Raw genomic sequence first — 19,463 nt, forward strand, 5'->3', positions numbered from 1 at the left:
TCCGGTTCCCAAGCCGAGTCCCTATGGACTGAGCTACTGCCGCCAATATTAATCATTTATATTGACCATTCTTAATTGTCTAATATTCCCTGGGTAATCACTTCCTGTTTCATTGAATAAAACCCCCAATTGATCATATATTTGGCTAATTATCTTCTAATTTACATGTATTTATTTTGGTTATAATAAATAATAATATAATATAATATCAAATTAGTTTAAGTAGCCCTCACTGCATATGAAACAGGACCTAAAATAAGGACCCAAATGATTTGTGACCTTGACTAGAACAGTCTCAGTGCTGTGTCTGGAGTGGGAACCACATTGACTTTTTTAAAGAAACATAATCAGTTTATCTTTAATAAAATGGCAGGTTGGAGATGAGTCTAAAATGACAAAAAAAAACATGGTAAACAGTGGCATGTTTAAAATAGGAGAAGATGCTGGTTGACAGAGTGAAGTTAATAATGGAACAACCATCCGAAATACAGCTTTTAAAAACCAAACTGTGACTGCAATCTGAAGGGCAGGTGGGTGATTGACAGGGCAGGTCCAGGTTCTGCACAGAGATTTCACTGAAGTAGCTTAATGTGGAGTGTGGACAGGAGCTAACAACACTCTGACTTGGGGTTAAAATGCTGCAGAATCTCCACTTTTTTATTATAAAAGTATTATAGATATTCTTCACATCACTGGAGAGGATACAGTCGGGAGTGGGAGGAGGACCAATCACAGAATGATCAGTTTAAAAAAAAGATTTCTCTGAATGTATTGCTTCTTTGATTTTCCACTGAAAAGGGATCATAGCTATTTAGCACCATTCACACATGCAGAATATGCCAACATAATGCTGGGTTGGTCCCAGCATGGGGTCATGTGTGAATGGTTGCATCATCTGACCTATCATGTACCAATGCTGGATTTACAGTTTTTCTCCATTGGTTTGGCTCATTTCTTGAAACAGAAATTACATTCTCAAAACAACATGGACAAACCTCCAAACCACTTGGCAATTGTTCACAACAGAATTGAATATCTCATTCATTTCATCAAATTGCAAATGTCTCAGTACATCTTTGCAAATTATTAAGTACAGGTAGTCTACAGTTAGTTCAGTTAGCCTAAATATAGCACAATTTCCAAGTAAATAGATCTTGTTGATCTAAACTGATTGTTGATTCTCAGTGTAATGGTTGTTCTCTCCAAAACATGTCACCATCATTTCATTGTATAAGTCATCACATGCACAGTCTGTTCAATTGTCAAAATTAGTCAAGAACATAATACCATGAATACCATATGAGTCTCTTGGAACATGAAACTAGAACGTGAAACTAGAACTTGACTAACGAAGAAGGAGTTTCACACATCTCAGATGACCAATCAAACGGTATGTTTAGTTACCTGACAGGTGCTGTCCATGATTAAGAATACTGCCAAACATGTATATATGGAGCTTGACCTTGACCAGTAGAATTTCTGAACACGGAGGCACCTGACCAGGAAAATGAACAAGGGCAACTGCCTGCTCGAGGAAGAGGAAGAAAAAGAAGAAGAGGAGGAGGAGTAGTAAGGGTGGTGGAATAGGGGGAAGAGGCCGAGGAGCAAGAAGACACCATGCTGTCCCAGATGAAATTCGGCCACAATTGTAGACCACGTTATTAACCATCGCCTCACAATGGCGGAGGCAGGTCGCCGAGTGCAGCCTAATGTGCCGCGCTTTACAGTCTCCTCCGTCATCCAAACCTTGAGCAGGGAAAACAGGTATGTACACAGTTCAATTATATGTTGTATAGGACAGGACACTGTGCATAGAGCAAGAAATATATGTATTTACTCATTTACCTATTCATGTGTGTGTGTGTGTGTGTGTGTGTGTGTGTGTGTGTGTGTGTGTGTGTGTGTGTGTGTGTGTGTGTGTGTGTTAAAGGCCTACAGTAATATCTTACCTCAATGGGATGTGTTACAGTATGATACTAAAAATGGCAAGAAAAATATGGGGAGAAAATAAACTATGGAATTATTGATGATACAGTTTACAGTAGTATTCCACTCACTGTGCAATGATGCATTACAATTTTGAAACAACAATACAATTACAAACTCATTCTGTAAGAAATACATAAGGCATACATTACGAATGGTATTACAGTGTTCGCCTTTGAATTCTATGTCTAGGATTAGATGACTACCTCACACGGGTGGCAGAGAACAGGAACAGGAAATTTGTAACATGGTGATGGCAAATAATGCCATCACATTGAAACAGATCCGCGCTGCAATCATGCAAGACAATGCCATTTTCCAAAATATCAGCACCATAAGCATCTCAACAATAGACCGGATATTAAAGAAGCATCAAATGAGCATGAAACAACTTTACAGGGTACCATTTGAGAGGAACTCTGTTAGAGTGAAAGAGCTGCAGTACCAGTATGTACATGTAAGTCAGTTACTGGTTGTCTATCCTTATAACCTTTTTACAATTACTGTAAGCAGAGGTTCCCAAACTTTTTTGGCTTCAGTACCCCCTTTACCTGATTTGCAAGTATTTGCTTTATCTGACTTTTACATTTTCTAGTGTATGACTCTTCTGTATGACTGATTTGATGATTTTTTTTTTTTTTTACTCTATTGTAGAGAATAATGGCTTTGGAATCCAACGAGACCCCTCACATCCTCCTTTTTGTGGATGAGGCTGGCTTTAACCTGGCCAAGGGCCGAAGATGTAGCCGTAATATTATTGGCAACTGAGCCACGGTGGATGTCCCCGGCCAGCGAGGGGTCAATATAACCATGTGTGCTGCCATTTCTGAGAATGGTGTGGCAACTCACATCCCCAGTCTTGGCCCATACAATACCCAGAAGCTCCTCATCTTCTTGGACTGCCTTTATTTAGATTTGATCCCTGAAAATAAGAGAGGTCTCGTAGGGCCTCACCTTCCAAACTTTGTTATTGTATGGGACAATGTGAATTTCCATTGTGGCCCGCTCATCAGGGCCTGGTTCGCTACACATCCAAGGATGGTCATGGTATTCCTACCACCTTTACACTCCTGTCCTCAATCCAATTGAGGAGTTTTTCTCCGCTTGGAGGTGGAGAGTGTATGAGCATCAGGCTCAAGACCAGAGGTCCCAGCTCCATGCAATGGACACTGTGTGTGGCGACATTACAGGAGATCAGTGTAGGGGATGGTTGCGACATGCACGCAGTTTCTTCCCTCGTTGCATCGCAAGGGAGAATATACGCTGTGATGTGGACGAAATTCTGTGGCCAGACAGACAGCAGCGTGTGGATGGCCAGGAGGGTGAGGACGACGGTGGCCAGGAGGGCGAGGACGGTGGCCAGGAGAGGGAGGGTGAGGACAGTGACCAGTGAAGAAGACAAGTGCTTTATTTACAGCACTGTAGGCTACATATAATTTTCTTTGTTTTTTTCTCATTTGTTACTCTAGCACTAGTTATGCTCTTAGCTGTCTGTTTTGGAAGGAAATGCACTTACGATTTCTTGTGACCTGAAGTTCTTTTGCCTACCTATGTTGAAAACACTTATTGGAAGTCACTTTGGATAAAAGCGTCTGCTAAATGACTGTAGTGTAATGTAAATGTATACATTTTCTTTTTACTCTGATTTATGGAAGTTACTTTATGTGTGTGAATAAAACTGGTTACATTTTCCTTGGCAGTATGAGTGCAATGTGTGATGTCAAACCTTGGAGGCTACTCTTACCGTAAAATCCTTTTTCAGCCCTTTCAGTTTTATACACTATTGCATTCTGTTAGCTAGACAAAAAAAATAGTACAGTAACCATTATCAATGAAGGACTGGGCTAAGTGACAAAACATCTAAACATTTTGACCTGCAGTGCTTTACACAATGCCAAAGGGACGATGCATTTTGGGGGCACTGACTATTTATATGAGAAAGGAATTTAGTTTTGACACATGAGTGAACTGTTTTGGGAGAGATATGAGCTTTTGCAGGTGAACCATGGTGTTGTGCTGAACCATCCAGGTTATTTTGGCAAAAGCACCAAGAGTGTTGAGAACATCCGGTCTGCTTCAAGAAATGAGCCAAAGCAATTGAGAAGAATCTTTGCATTTTGGTGGCACTGACTATTTAGATGGGGAATGGATTTAATTTTAAAGCATGAGTGAACAGTTTTGGGAAAGTGAGCTATGGTGTTGTGCTGAACTGTAAGACTGTTTTGCCAAATGATCTTAGAGTTTTGAGAGTGTAATTTCAGTTTCAAGTAATGAGCCAAACCAATGGAGAAAAACTGTAATGCTGGCATGAACCTGTTGTGAATGAGTAAAGGAATTGTGCCGGCATGGTTACGCCCCTTCTGAGGAAAGATGCTTTCACATGGTGCAAGCGAACCAATCACAGGAGCGGGTGGATGGACATAGCAAGTCCATCCACACAGAAGCCAGAGAAGAGCACAAAGTCAAGTGTGCCATTGCCATGGCTGAGCTGCTTGACAAAGTGGGTCAAATTGAAAGAATAATTTGATTTTAAAAAAGTTTGATCAAATCAGATGTAAATGACAAAGAAGGAAAGCAGCAAACATGAATGTTAAAATAACCAAGAATAAGAACTCTGTCATATTGCAACATTGTGGCTGATAAAAGGTCTGATAATTCCTAAAATTAAACCAGGAATAAATTTAGGGGGCCTAAAACATTCTGTGAAACACAAACACTCACAGAAAAACATTACAAGGCCAGAGCCTCTGCCTGTTATTATTGGCTGTAAATAGACATTCTGGAGGGGAGGACTCAGTCCTCCGAATGAATCCAGGACTCCGTGATTATAAACTTACTGAGGACTACTTCAACGTTCTGATCCACAGGAAAGTGCAGGGACTGCAGGGCACTGATAAAGGCAGACATCCAACAGCTGTTTACAGAGCAGAGGTGAGTGGAGCCATGTGGTGGGTGAGATGACTGGGGAACAGAAATAAAAGGAGGCCAGTTCAGGGCTAAAAGGGCCAACAGCAGTGACAGGAAGGTTGCAGGTACCTCAGAGGCCTCATCCAAATAGATGAAGCAGGTGTCAGAAGTGATGGACAGGATGGCAGAAAAGGCAAATTTACCAACACCGGATTAACACCTGGTTGGACAAGTTAGGATGAGGCCTGGGTCTGCAGTTAGTGGCTCATCCTGACAGCCAGTGTCTGCTTAAGCCGCTTTCTCACACAGGACATGGCTGAAAGCTGGCTTAACCTTTCAGGCACCACTGGCGATTTTAAGTATTCAGAATTGCAAGAACCAGCCGGGTTCACTGGCACCAAGTGAGAGTGTATGAAGCAGGGTAAAAATAAGTCAGTTCATCAGCCCATTCACACTGGAGCCCTGTCAGAAACAACCAAGCTTTTAACTGGCTTTTTCTGTATGTGTGAATGGACTTTTAGATAACGAGATGAGATGATGTTCCCATTCCTCACTGTGTCTAACCTTTAGTGTGTGATCACACAAACAAACTTCAGTTAGCGATCGGAAAAATCTCCCACCGACACCAAGTAACAGGAAACAGGAAATGCAGTTTGAATAGGGCTGTGTGTGGTGGCTGTATGGAACAAACTGCTGTGTTCCACAGCTATCAATTCATTCATAATCTACTGCTTATCCTATGAAATGGCGTAATGCCCATCATAACAGACGCGTGGCTACACATTAATGTAGTCCAGTGGTTCTCAAACTTTTTACATCAGGTACCACCTCAGAAAATATTCGGCTCTCCAAGTACCACCACTATGGCCGATGTTAATATATAGTAACATAGGCCTACCCTATTCAGCTGCTATGCTAAATGCACACATGAAGCAAATTTATTTCTAAGAATATTATTTATTTTGACCTTTGTCAGTCACAGCCACATTGTACAAATTGGTACTAGAACTCTCTCATATGAACAACTCTCCTATATGGGGCAGTCCTTCTCACACACACACACACACACACACACACACACACACACACACACACACACACCAACACACACACAGCATGTGAGAACATAAATAACAACTGCATTTCAGTCGAAAACACAACCAACTGTACTTCAAACACAAAGCATTTTGGCAACTATTTATAACTCTTATAGGCCTGACAGAACAGAAAGCCCTCCTCAGCTGCACCATCATGCTCATATCTGACATGTGAATTGGCCAAACCTGCATCATCAGTAGTCTCGTCCAGTTTGATGGAATAATAGCGACTATTTTCAATGCGTTAAATCAGTGACGCCACCACTGGAAAAACGTGCCGCGGCCCCACCTGGAAAATCGCTGGCCCCCCCAGTGGCGCAACCCCCCCACCGGCCATTTGACCTTCCATCACTCACACTATCGCGCACTTGCCGGTGCCGGCGCACAGTACACACCAGTGGCGCCATTAGGGGGGGACCAGTGGCGCCACCACTGGAAAATCGTGCCGCGGCCCCCCCTGGACAATCACTGGCCCTTCCAGTGGCCCCCCCACCGGCCGCTTGACCTTCCATCACTCACACTATCGCGTAGTTGCCGTTGCCAACGACTTTGTGGTTGGCCACCCCCAAGACTTTCAGTGGCCCTATCCGGGCCTCAAGGACTCATTTCTGCAGGCACTTTCGCCGGTACGGACAGCACAAAACTGTTGCGTTCATTTGCAGTGGAAATTTCGAAGCGTTTATGAATATGGTTGACTTTTAGTCCTGGGATTCCTGATAAATGCTGTAAAAATGAATATTCTCCCTAAATTTGTATTCCTTTTTCAATGCATCCCCATTGCTATAAAGACGCATCATTAAGACGAACACCTGTTTTGTTTGGAATAAGAAACTCCTTTTTACAAAGACACAGAGGCTAAGCTCTTTCGTTCTGGGCTCAGGCCTTTCAGTCAAATGTTTGCAGATCCAGCACGCCTCATGTTATCCTTCCTATACTGGGACACTGTTATTCTCTTCCTCTTCCTGAAACACCAGACGGTCAGTACAGACTAAAGTTTCAATTATGGACTCGTAATAGCATCATAAAAATTAAAGATCTTTGTAATGGCATGTTTCCCACTTTTGAATTACTGTGCAACACATTCAATCTGCCTCTAACACATTCCTTCTGATTTCTACATTCAATTCTCAAAATCCAAAACTGCAGCCTCTCTTTGTGTACCTAGCAGCATCTGGACATAATCTTTGTTTTGTGTTGATCCTTCATCTAGGGGGGTAATTTCAAATGTCTACAACTATATGTCAAATCAATTAGGTGTATCCCTTAATTATTTTAAACTTCCTTGGGTGAAAGATTTGGCCATCGGTTTAAAGGAGCAATGCAGAGAGTCCCAGTGTGTATTCAGCATATATATGAACCAGGCATGGACTTATACAGTTCAGAATGTTGCATTGTCTCCGTCTTTCAAAGGTCAAGCTTTCTAAAATGTATGGTAATACAGATCCAGATAATTTGAGGCACAGGTTGCCTCAAACAACCTGTAACACAGGTTGACACAGGTTGCCTCAAATTATCCAATTTTTGGAACTCTATGTTCAAAGATCTGTCTGATATCCTGGGACACATGGTAGAACCTGACCTAGTGTGACTGTGTTTGGGGTACCAGCAGAGGACAGGCAAAAGGTTCATAATCCTTTGTGTACGCAAATGAATCCTATTTAGCTGGAAACAGGCACAACCTCCCACTTACACTATGTTGATCATGCATCACCTTCATCTGGAAAAAGACAATTCACAAGGTTCCCCTGAGAAATTCCATAAGAACCTGGCAACCCTTCATTGATTATGTAGAGGCTTGGCAATAAAGATCTTAACTGTTTGCAACAATAACAACAAGCATGTACAGCAGCGTTGTACCCTGGATGATACTGTTTACTGTGTATGTGCTTGCCCTTTTGTTTTTATGTGTATCTGGATGCAAATTTGTAGTTTTGGAAATATTTTATACAACTTATATTAAGTACTTACTGTTTGTTTGTTAACTTAATAAAACAGATGAAAAAAAACTAAGAAATGCCGTTCTTTGTGGTGGAAACTGGGTAAACCGCAACCTGACCAACCACTTTAACAAAACAAGTTTTAAAACAAGATTGAGCTAATTTGTACTTTGACTGACTCATACAGATTGACTGACAGTTTAGCCCACACAGCCTCTCAAAACTACATATCTGCTACATGTTGCTACAAACAATTGCAATGTTTGTTTGTACAATGCAATTGTTCAAAAAAATGAAAAACATCAGAAGAAATCCCAAAAGTTAAATGAACAGTGACAGAGTAAAGAGGGAGGTGGTCGTTGCTCTAATGTTCATTTTCTATGTAAATGTCAGGTCAAAAAGGTCAAAGGAACCTAAAAGTTGACTTCAAAGCCGTCAGCAGTGACTGATCACAGCAATTATAATTTGCAACGCCATCAAAAAACTTTGGAGACACCTTTGGCTTAGCTATCAAAAAACAGTATGTGACTCTACAGACATTTATGGTTGGCAATTAGCTGAAAATATAGATATAGAATGTTGAAATAGCAAAAATGTGTAATCAGTCTGATGGGTCACAGAATTTGTTGTAACACCAGAACCCGGTGCTACGTTAAAATTGGAGTCCATTTTAATACATACATACTCTATACAGTCATGGAAGGATATCTCAGCTTCACATAATGTGACACGATGGGGTCGGATATCGGAGTATACTGAGTGTTGCTCTGCTTTGATCTTTGGATGTCCAAACGTATCTTTAGTGACCAGGTTACATGCTTCACCATACAGCAGTTTGACAAATGATTTGAACTTCTCTGTGTGACTTCTTTAGCAAATCCTATGTATATATGTACGGGCTTCTCTGTTTGTAGAATCCTTTAAGTATGCAACGATTGTCGGTCCTCACATCTGCTTGAAGTAGTATAATATACTAGTAGTATATATATAGAGTGTCTTGGATGTCAGGGTTAACTCACATTAATCTGTTTGGATGAACGTCACGCAGATCATAACAAAGACATAAACATCTTTTTTTTATTAAATGCCAACAAGCACAAAAAACTTTGTTTTTAGAATTACAAACAAATCTTTAACTTACTTTGATTTCTGTGATAAATATCACAGCAGAGTCCTAACTGATGGACCCATTTTTGAGTTTAAACATTTCTTTAAAAAAAAAACCATTTTCTACTTAAGTCTTCACCAGAGGCAAAGTTAGTTGTCAGTAGTCATACAAATAAAGTGTAACAGTTTCCAGATCAAATAAATAGACTTCGTCATTCACACACACTCACACTGTACTATTCAAACACTGATTCAGTGCCAGAGGTCAGATAAAAAGCAAATAAGATGTCATTCAGGTCAGTTCAGATATTTAAGTTCAGATAAGTTAAGGATTTTGCCGGGGGATGGCTGTGTTTTGCCATTGTAAACTCCCAGACAACAACCAGATTCAAAAGAAACCAGATTGTAGAGAATCCTTGTTGTACAGAAGACATTCAAGAGAGAGTTGAGTCTAGATCGATTCTTGACAACCAGATTCTGCGGAAACCAGATTCTGGAGAAATTATTCAAGAAGCTGCTGTAGGAATACATTTTAGATTTGTATAATCTAAATTGATAATGAGGTTTAAGAGTTTTGAATGATCCGACTTGTTGGTGCATATCAAGGATACATTCTAGATCTAAACTAGAACTCTTTATGATACAAATCTTTTCGACAAAAATTAAACAAATCTGTAACAGTGAAGAACAGGAAAATAACGTTTCCGTCCCCGTGCTTCTGCTGTGTCAAACTGAACACATTAATGAACATAAAGAAACTACACAAAAGAACAATTTTTCAGTTTAAACAGTGACAAAAACCTGATATTGCAAACAGTTTGATCAATTAAAAACACTTTTCTTTTCTTTAACATTCCTACAACAATATTTAACAGAAACAAAGCTGGTACAGAAAGGTGCAATTAGGAACAACAGGAAAAATGTTTGCCACCAATTCTGAAATCAAGGGTGTTAGGAAATAAAAAGGAGAGAAATCCGGATTGTGTTGCCAAGTTTGCTTCTTAGAAAGCCATTAAAGGTTTGATTTTTCAGTCAGGGTTAAATATTGGTACTTGCAGCCTTGTTGCTTAGTTTGGCTTCTTTAGTACATCTTTATGAGTTGTGAAGAAACTCCATCCAATTGATCAAATACCCTCACCTACTGTCCAGAGTCTAGCAGCAGTGCATGACTCATAAGCAGCAATATTATTTGTTTTCCTTTCAGCTTTTCACAATTCCATGATCGCGGAATCCAGTGCAAAGTTCAACAAAACGCTGCATTCTTCTGTGGTGCTGCATATCTTCCCATTTTACAGCATGTTTACTCCAACATTTCCATTTTACCATAATTGTGTGTGAGGAAGCAGAGAAACTCATTCCTCAGGGAGCAGCTGGGGAATCTGAAGATTTTGTGAAGTTGTTCAGTTTCATTTTCACTTCAACACACTACTTTAAGAACAGGTTGGAGAATAGTAGAGGTGATGGGTAGGGTAGATATTAAGGGGAGGATGTAATGGGAGGGTCGGCTAGAAAAGGTGGGACACAGGGGGGAGGAAGGAGGGGCATGGGGAGGATGAGGTTATGGGTAGTGGGCTGGGCTGGGGTGAAGGGGAGGGAATATAAGGGGGAGGATGTCAATCAAGTTTAAATAAAAAGTGTTTGATTGAAAAGTTGTGATTAATAGAAAAAAATCCAACCTTTGCCACAAAATTCAGGGAATTGCAAAAATCACAAATAAAAAATCATGAAATCCTGGGGTGGCTGAAAACTATGAAAATAAATTTAGTGTATCAGAACACACACAATCCATTTAGCATCCTTCAGTGTTTTGAGGATGTGAAGCTTCTGTTCAGTCGTCGTGTCGTGGACATCAGGGAATGAAAAGGCTGTTAAAAAGGTTCACATGCTGTAGTGTTTATAAAGTGTATCAAACACGGACGTTAACGCGGTTGGACAAAGAAATGTCTCATGTTTGATAAAAACATTAAAAAATATCTGAGGTCCTGAAAGTCCTTAAGACCATTACAATGATCCTTGTATCATTTTAAGAATAACATTTCCCCCAAATAAAAATGGCTTTAGCTCCTTCATCTGCAGAGAGCAGGAGGAGGGAGAAAGACAAGCAACAGGGACATCAATGAAAACAGTAGAGGAATAAGAGGTAGAGGAAGAGTACAGGAAATTTGGAAGAATAGAAGAAAGTATGATGAAGAGACAGGACAACATGTTATGTTGAAGAGAAGAATGAGACAGTAAGATGTGTCTATGTGTGTGCAGTGCTGATCCTCCTGTGAACAGCCTGCAGCAGCATGAGTGAATACTCCTCAAGAAGAGCCATCGTCTTCTCCTCATCCACGCCACCCAACCCTCTCTCCTCTCCCAGCATGCTTGGTGGTTTGAGCGGCAAGGAGTTTAGCTCTGTCCTCATGGCCTGGAAAGCCGCTGACAGGATGCTGGCCATTTCTAGCTGGTCAGGGGAGGAGTCAGCAGCAGGGGTGCTGCTCACCTGACAATGAAAACAAAAATAACACAATATTTAGCTATAAGGATGTAACTCATCTATTGAAAAAATAAAGGAAAAATATAGAAAGTAATGCGACATTAGTGGACAAATAGAAAAGCTTAAAAACCACTGAAACCACATTCAGAATTTGAAGCTGATAGTGCCCCCATGTGGCCACATCAAAGCATTTCAAATACAGATAGAAATGCACTCATCGGTATATTCCCTTCTAGCATTGGGCTGGAACTTTGACCTCTGTAGGGTCTTCCTTTCTCTCCTCCCACTCTCTTTCACTCTAAACCCAACTGATCAAGGCAGAGCCTGAGGCTATGCTTACTAATGGGGGAATGTTGGGACTCTTTAAATGCTGTATGTAAAAAAATGCCTTGAGATAACGTTTGTTCTGATTTGGTGCTTTATAAATATTTTTGAATTGAAAAAAAAAATCTATTACACAAGAAATAAAAGAGAAAAAACATTAAGGCATGTTCTAGAGGACTAATAATAACATTACTGACATAATAGTAAATAACAACAATACTACTGGTCCTTGAAGCACCCTCATTAACATCATCCATCATCGACTGATATTATGCATCTCAGTGAAATGTGAGGAGGCTTTTTTTACTGAGGCATGGCAACTCTCTGCATTGATGTGTTCTGTAAGTAGATCTACCAGTCAGAAAAGTGTAGGATTTGTTTGGATTTGAACTTTAGAAGGATGCTAGCTATATTTGGTGATAGCTAGGGTGCTAAGTCTGAATTTGGTACGTGATCTTATCCCAAAGGTGCTGTGCAGGTGGACAGAGCCATAAGCGGTGGAAGTAGAGATCTCAGGTGCAGAGAGTGCACGATGAACTGAGACGTTGTGGACTAAATCAGTGATTTTCAACCACTGTGCTGCTGCACACTAGTGTGCTGTGAGAGATCGTCAGGTGTGTCATAGGAAATTATCCAATATCACTTAATTGGTCCAAAAAAATTTATTATTTAATTACTGCAAAACATCTGCCATTGTTGAGTGTGTGTGCCTGCAATGTAGTGACTGGCAGACTGGCAGAGTAATTAAATACTCTTCCATGCCAGTGGGTGGCAGTAGGTAGACAATGATGGTCATGTTAATTTGAAACAATAGAGTTGGTGATGTGTGCGAGAGGTGGCGGTGACAAGACGTACAACAGCGTAAAAAGGAAAAGGAAAAATGCAGAATCCCAACTGGGCTCTGGACAAAATTCAGACCGAGATGAAGAGCCTGAGTGGTGGTCAAAAGAAATCAAAAACGGTGAGCTTGAGGCAACTGTCAGCTGCTGCCTGCTGGAGATTCAGCCTCCCAGCTGCCATGTGAGACGATTAATCAGCTGTTTTACTGTCTAGTTATTTGCAATTCAATGCAGTAACAGACTGAAAAATAGAGAAGATCCTCACTTCAAAAGACCTTGACCACACTGCCATATCTGGTCATGACTGAAATGCCTCCCAGTGTGCTCTATATTGTAATTATTTTTCAGTTACTTAAATGTTGTATGAAAATATAATTAAAAAATAAAAAAAACCCTTTCATTTATGATATTAATATTAGGTAAAACCTGAGAATAGTTCAACCCTACATAGCCCGCAGAAATATATCCCCAATGAGATATGACAAGACCTATTTTCCTAATTTTGTGTTCGTAAACATACACACACAAGACAAAGCTCACACTGAAATCATGGCAAATCATATACAGCAGGGGTCTTCAACAGGGTGTAAGGTGAAAATATAGATCAAATGAAATGGAGGAGCTGGAGGTCAACATAGTTCACAGCTCAAATCAGGGCACTGGCTCCGACACGTTTGTCTGTAATTAAAAGATCTGAGAACTCCTCACCCTTTTGGGGGCCCAGATAACAGATAAGTGACAACAGGTGGGAAAGGGCAACCTAGGTTCACTACCCCACACTATCAACCCCTCAACATCTGGGGACAGCCAAAGGAAGAAGGTGGTCCTCGCTGCCGGACGGTCTTCTTTACATCATAGAAGTCACAGAGATGCCAATTGTATTGTATTGTTGTTGTGTAATTTGCATGCTGCGGGAACACCAGATGAAACACACTGAGGGCACTATGATTAGATAATAAAACTAACACACCGAGCAGAGATTGGAAATCAGGGCCAAGGTAACACTAACTACAAAAACAAATAGAAATTCCTGACATTCTGGGTGATTATAAGCCAGAGCAACTAAGAGTTGGGGAGGCAGATCTGCTTTTCAGATCCTTCCACGTGCAAGCTCCGCTGTAACTCGTGTCATAGCCTAAGGTATGTTCGATTCTTACCTTCGTACCATTGATACCTTATATTGAGAAGTTCATGTGTAGGTTTAGGTTGATAGGAGTAGGGATATTGCTAGATGAATCAGGCTTTCAAATACTAAAATGTTAAATAAATTGATGATTGTTAAACTTTAAATACTGATTATTCGTAATGCGATTTGTTTTAGTAGTCTCAACGGGACTCATATTTCCACGTCTTCCCGGGTCAGGGACAGCTGTCTTGGCCAGTCAGCTCTGAATTGACGCGAGCCTGTCCGTCGAGATAATCCCTAGCTGAGCGAGACGAGCATAGGAGAAAGAATAAGAATGAATAATATGTCGTTGGTCTAAGTGTATGCTTGCCAAACACGCATGTAGAAAGGGACACTCATGCCTGAGTTGACAAGAGTGTTACGTCTCTCAGCATACATTAGCCGAAACTGCTCCCCAACGTGCCGTGCGTTTTTTTACCTAAATTTATCCCCACAAATTTAAATACCTTTAAATACACATTAACATGAATCTAACATATTGTAGTTCTCTCAGGCTGGGCACGGGTTCACTCACAGCACGAGACTAGCCTAGACCTGTCCCTCCAAGCCTCCTGTACACAAAGAGGAGGACCGGCCCCTATCGCAGCTCTGCCAATCACAAGGTCGCATGTCACAGGCTGAAGGCTTGAATCAGTGACGTGCAGTCAGGGGAGGCAGTTGTCATCATGATTAAAAATAAAATAAAAAATATTTGTCCACGGATCTGTGATAGAATTGTAATTATGGTTTGATTCCAACCATTCCAATGATTTTCATAGTCAATATCTCTGAATTTGTGTAATTTCCTGTTAAAATATGGGGGACAGACGCGATCCTCTCAGATTGCGCAATCCCTCACAAACTGGCCATGTCGTTTTCATGACTTTCATCCCTAGCAACAATCTCTGTTGAGAAAGAGAGACTTTTAAAACTAAAAAAGATAAAGAGGAGTTTTACCCCAAAGTCATAGAGATGTTTGTCCAGAGGCGAATGGACTTCATTTACAAGTAAAGACATGCATACACTCACTGCTGTACAGTCCACGACAAAAATGAAAGATTAAGTTATTTTAAAGAATAAAGCTACATTTGTCTTTTTGTTGTGGACTGTATGTACTTTCATTTTTGTTCAATTGTGATGGCAAATTAAGAACACAAATGCACTCTCTCTGAGCCTCTATACATTTTTGTTCTTCTTTGGCCAAATATGTACCTATGTGTGTGTAAAGAATGCTGATATGGGATATGAAACATAACCAGTAGTCAATGTGCAAGCAGTCAGGCGAATGGTGTGAATTTATGCTACTCCGTTGAATTCATATATTTGTAAATCTGACTTTGAAAGAGTAAGTGTCTCCCCAGCCACGGACCTCACCGCACGTCACTGGCTTGAGCAGCTTAGAATTGAATGCACAATAACAGGGTAGCTATGTTTATACATGGCACTAGGCCCAGTTTGATATAAAACACAAATTTAAACAATATACATCGTAAGGGGTCCCTGCTCCATCTCTCCATCAGTTTGGGGGTCCTTGGCCTGAAAAACATTGAAGACCCCTGATATACAGTATGTGTAAAATCTGATTTCCCCTGACTTCTTTTACCCCTTTCTTGATAAAAAGAGGAGCCTTGATAACATGTAAAAGGTTTTAACTGACTCACCACCCTGTACAGATGTGTGGCCTTCTTGAAGTGACTCTGTAACTCATTGACTAGAGCTTTGCAGGCCTCCGTGTTGTTTGGCTCGTCTGCAGGGAGAGAGAGAGAAAGACGCAAAAGGTAAGGTTCAACTATGACCTCTGACCCTGAAGGATCTTGGTCTAAGATAAAAATTTTAATGATTCCATGTAAAGTGATGCAACTGAATCTGGTCTAAATCTCTCCAACAATAGCTGTGTCACAAAAAGTTCGGAAATTTGTGTTTGGTAGATTATTTCTCTGTTGTAACAATGCTTCTTGGCAATACATTTTATACCGTTGGAAAACCTGTTTAGTCCCCTTTTAAATGGTGCCCCATTTGTAAGGAACATGCATTTGTGGGATGAGCAGCACAGCTGAGTATGTGGGTTGCGCTCATGAAAAATTTGCCAAATCTTCTCTGCCGATGCCAAACAGTTTATTCTGCTGTTGCTATTGAGTTTAGCTTGGTGTTGTTTGGTGGATTGGATGATTGAAGTCTATCAGTAACCAGGAAGAAAAAAGACATATTGGCAATTTTACAATGTATTCATTTAACAAACAGTCAGGAGCCTCAGTAGCGTGAGGAAGAACCATACACAGCCACAACAGCCTGGCACCTCCTTCTCATGCTGGTCACCAGCCTGGTCACACACTGCTGATATCGAGATGAGATTCTGCAACCAGCGGCAATCCCATATCTCCACAGTCTGGGACCGAACTCCATCCTCCAAGATGACAATGCTCACCCCCGCAGAGCAGGTTTTATCAGAGACTGGTTGAGGAGTGGAATGCCATCCCACAGCAGTGTGTGACCAGGCTGGTGACCAGCATGAGGAGGAGGTGCCAGGCTGTTGTGGCTGTGTATGGTTCTTCCACATGCTACTGAGGCTCCTGACTGTTAAATGAATAAATTGTAAAATTGCCAACACGTCTTGTTTCTTCCTTGTTACTGACAACACCAAACAAGAGTCAATAGCAACAGCAGAATAAACTGTTTGGCATTGGCAGAGAAGATTTGGCAAAGTTTTCATGAGCGCGACCCACATACTCAGCTGTACTCCTCATCCCACAAATGCATGTTCCTTACAAATGGGGAACCATTTAAAAGGGGACTAAACAGGCTTTCCAACGGTATAAAATGTATTGCCAAGAAGCATTGTTACAACAGAGAAATAATCTACCAAACACAAATTTCCGAACTTTTTGTTTGATGTTTATAACAAAGTAATTATAACATAGTAATTCCATTCCATTTTTCCAAGGTCATAGTGAGGGTCGGGCCTAAAGAAGTCAAAGTGTGCCAGATGGGGTCTCACCCCTGCATATCTTAGAAAGAAAAACACCTAGAACAACCTGCAAACATTAAAGGGCTCTATAGTTAAGAGTAAAGAAAGTAGCAGAAGAAGACTGCCTAGCCACAGATAACCACAATAACGAATGGGGAAACAAAGCAAAGGCTTGAGAGGGCGACAGTAGAGGAAAAAAGAGAATACATATCACACAGTTGTTTCCATAAATAATTTGCACTGATATGCATGGATTACTGTTTTGAAAGCTGTAAAGACCCACATGCTGGGCACACTGTTATTCTGCACAAAATCATTAAGACTAAGATTGGTGTGGTGTAGAAAGACAAAAGAGAGTTCTCACTAACTACTGTGTGCTATATTCCAGGACATGTTCAATGATCTTGAAGTTTAATGGGGCTTGTCGTTGCCTTTAGTTTTACTCATCAATTAACCCCTTGTAAATGTGTATCTGCTCCTGTACTGGATATCTAAATCTATCTCTGTCTATAAGATAAATCAAGCTAATGTCCAGATCTTCCGGAAATCTATGGTAATTTCCTAAAATTAACTAATGACAATGATAACAAAACTAATGACTTCTTTTTATCTCACACCATTCCCTGGGTAGACTTAAAACACTAACTGTACCCTGTAGAGAGGAAGGGGAGAGAGAGAGGAAAAGAAAGAATGGCCTGAAACAGAGAATGTCTCACCCGTTAGTATGGAGAGAGAGGAAGAATAGTGCATTGATGAAAAGGAGAATGTGGGTGAGGAGAGGCGCAGGCTGAAGACAGAATTCCGAGCTGAGACGAAGAGATGCTAGGGTGAAGGAGAGGAAAAGGATAACAGTGGTGATGAAGGAGAGGGAGCTGAAAGAGCAAACCTGCTTCCTCCCCCTGATCTGTGGCACTGTTGCTGCTGTTTAAGGAACTTTGATCCTGCTTCTCCTTCTTGGGTTGCGTCAGAGGGAAGACTGTGATTGGAAGAGGCTGATAGGAAGGAGAGGATGAAAAGGTGCAGGAGGGCACTGTCTTTGTGGATGGTGAGAAGCACGCAAGGGATGGCTTGTCAGGAAGTGGTCTGTTGTTGCCAGGCAGCCGCGCCTGGAGGCCACGGGGAAGCGTTCCTGTCTGGTTACCATGGTTAACAACAGTTGAAGATGACGAGTTGGACCCGACAACAACAGGGATGACAGCAGCATGGGGAGGCATGGCATTGGCTCCATTGGAAGGTACCGGGGCCACAGGAAGCCCTGAGGACTCTTTGACGTGAGAGGAGGAAGAGGCGCAGGTGTCTGCTGATGATGATGTAGTTTCAGCAGCCACTGATGGCTTGGGGCCAGGATCCTCAGCAGGTTCAGTACAGTTGAGGCCATCACTCATGGAGACAGAGCGGGACATCTTGGCCATGGAGCTGGCAGTGGGGCTCATGTAGGAACGTGGTGCCCACGGCGTTGAAGATGAGGGCAACTTACGTGGTATCACAACAGTAGATGTTGAGGAGTCAACAGGTTCTTGCTGGGGGGATCTGGAGGAGGTGGGACTTGGTCGCTGGGGGTGTGTGGCTGTGGCTCCAGCTGGTGGGCGTCTTGGGGATGAGGGGAGAGTGGTAGGGCGCTGTGGGGGGAAGAGCACCTGAGGAGCAACCTCCTTGGATGTACAAGAGGTCAACTGAGAGAGAGAGGACTCTACAGACGGGGAGAAAGAGAAAGAAGAGGGAGTTTAGTTGACTTTTCTGATTAATGCAACAGCTAACATATTAATTCTATAATAATATACGTATTAACCAAGGGTGCTACTGAGCAACCTATGGAGTAGGATGCATGTTCAGAGTCTCCTGCAGAATCCGATTACAATTGATATTCATCAGTGCTTTTTGATACTTGATTAAGATATCCCAACAAGCTCTGTGCAGGCTATTGAGTTATTATGAGCAGCAACAACTATAAATGTCTTACAGCGTGCAAAAGAGCATCAACTGATATTCAACTGAGTATCTACTGAGTATCTACGTCAGGAGTCTCCATCCATTTTTCCTCTGAGAGCTAATTTGACAAAATAAAAGTGTCCGAGAGCCACTCATGTTTTATATTATAAGTAACATTTATCTACATGGCTGATTCTCCACCAAAACCAGTTAAATAAGCTTCTAAGTCTTTTGTGTGAACATTTACCAAATTTTGATATCCAACAACATGAGCATGTTTTTTTCTGTATACATTTTCAGTGTGTCAAGCTCACACTAATAAATTCACATCATACTAATCTCAACAAAACAATGTTATTACTTATTTTACCATTTTATCAATACTTTAATACCTTTCATATTTCACATTTTATGTCTGTCCAGTTATCTTGCTTGTGAGGTCATTTGCAGTATAAAAAGCCCAGCAGGTCCACCCAGAAGTTCTCTTCAACTGACGCTCTTCAGCTCAACTCAAGGAAGAGGGAGAGACCTAAGAATCTGCCGTGAATTTTCCAATTCAGTGAACCCACAAGCTCAAAGGCCTGCATCTCCGTTTGCTTTCAAAAGCATTTGACCGTGACTCAACTGGACCAAGCAGCTATTCACTTCGCACCTTTTCCTCCCACACCACGAAGGCAACTTTCAAACTTCTTCAAGCCCAGAACTGAAGACTTGGAGCAAAGCTCACC

General features: G+C 41.3%; 1 protein-coding gene across 1 annotated transcript in view; it reads right to left on the minus strand.

Annotated features, from left to right (window-relative positions):
- Positions 1-8,986: 8,986 nt before the first annotated feature.
- mapkbp1 (mitogen-activated protein kinase binding protein 1) overlaps positions 8,987-19,463 on the minus strand; it is a 46,501-nt gene continuing 36,024 nt past the window's right edge. Inside the window, exons 29-31 of the mRNA XM_076166047.1 lie at positions 17,693-18,496; positions 15,503-15,588; positions 8,987-11,519 (exon numbers count right to left, since the gene is read on the minus strand). Of these exons, the coding sequence (XP_076022162.1) occupies positions 11,277-11,519; positions 15,503-15,588; positions 17,693-18,496 (1,133 nt within the window). The 3' untranslated portion in view covers positions 8,987-11,276. The remainder of the gene's footprint in view (positions 11,520-15,502; positions 15,589-17,692; positions 18,497-19,463) is intronic.

The sequence above is a fragment of the Genypterus blacodes genome, unplaced genomic scaffold, assembly GCF_046128005.1.
Source record: "Genypterus blacodes isolate CSIRO-AG114 ecotype Tasmania unplaced genomic scaffold, CSIRO-AGI_Gbla_v1 ptg000154l_1, whole genome shotgun sequence".
Classification (NCBI taxonomy): domain Eukaryota; kingdom Metazoa; phylum Chordata; class Actinopteri; order Ophidiiformes; family Ophidiidae; genus Genypterus; species Genypterus blacodes.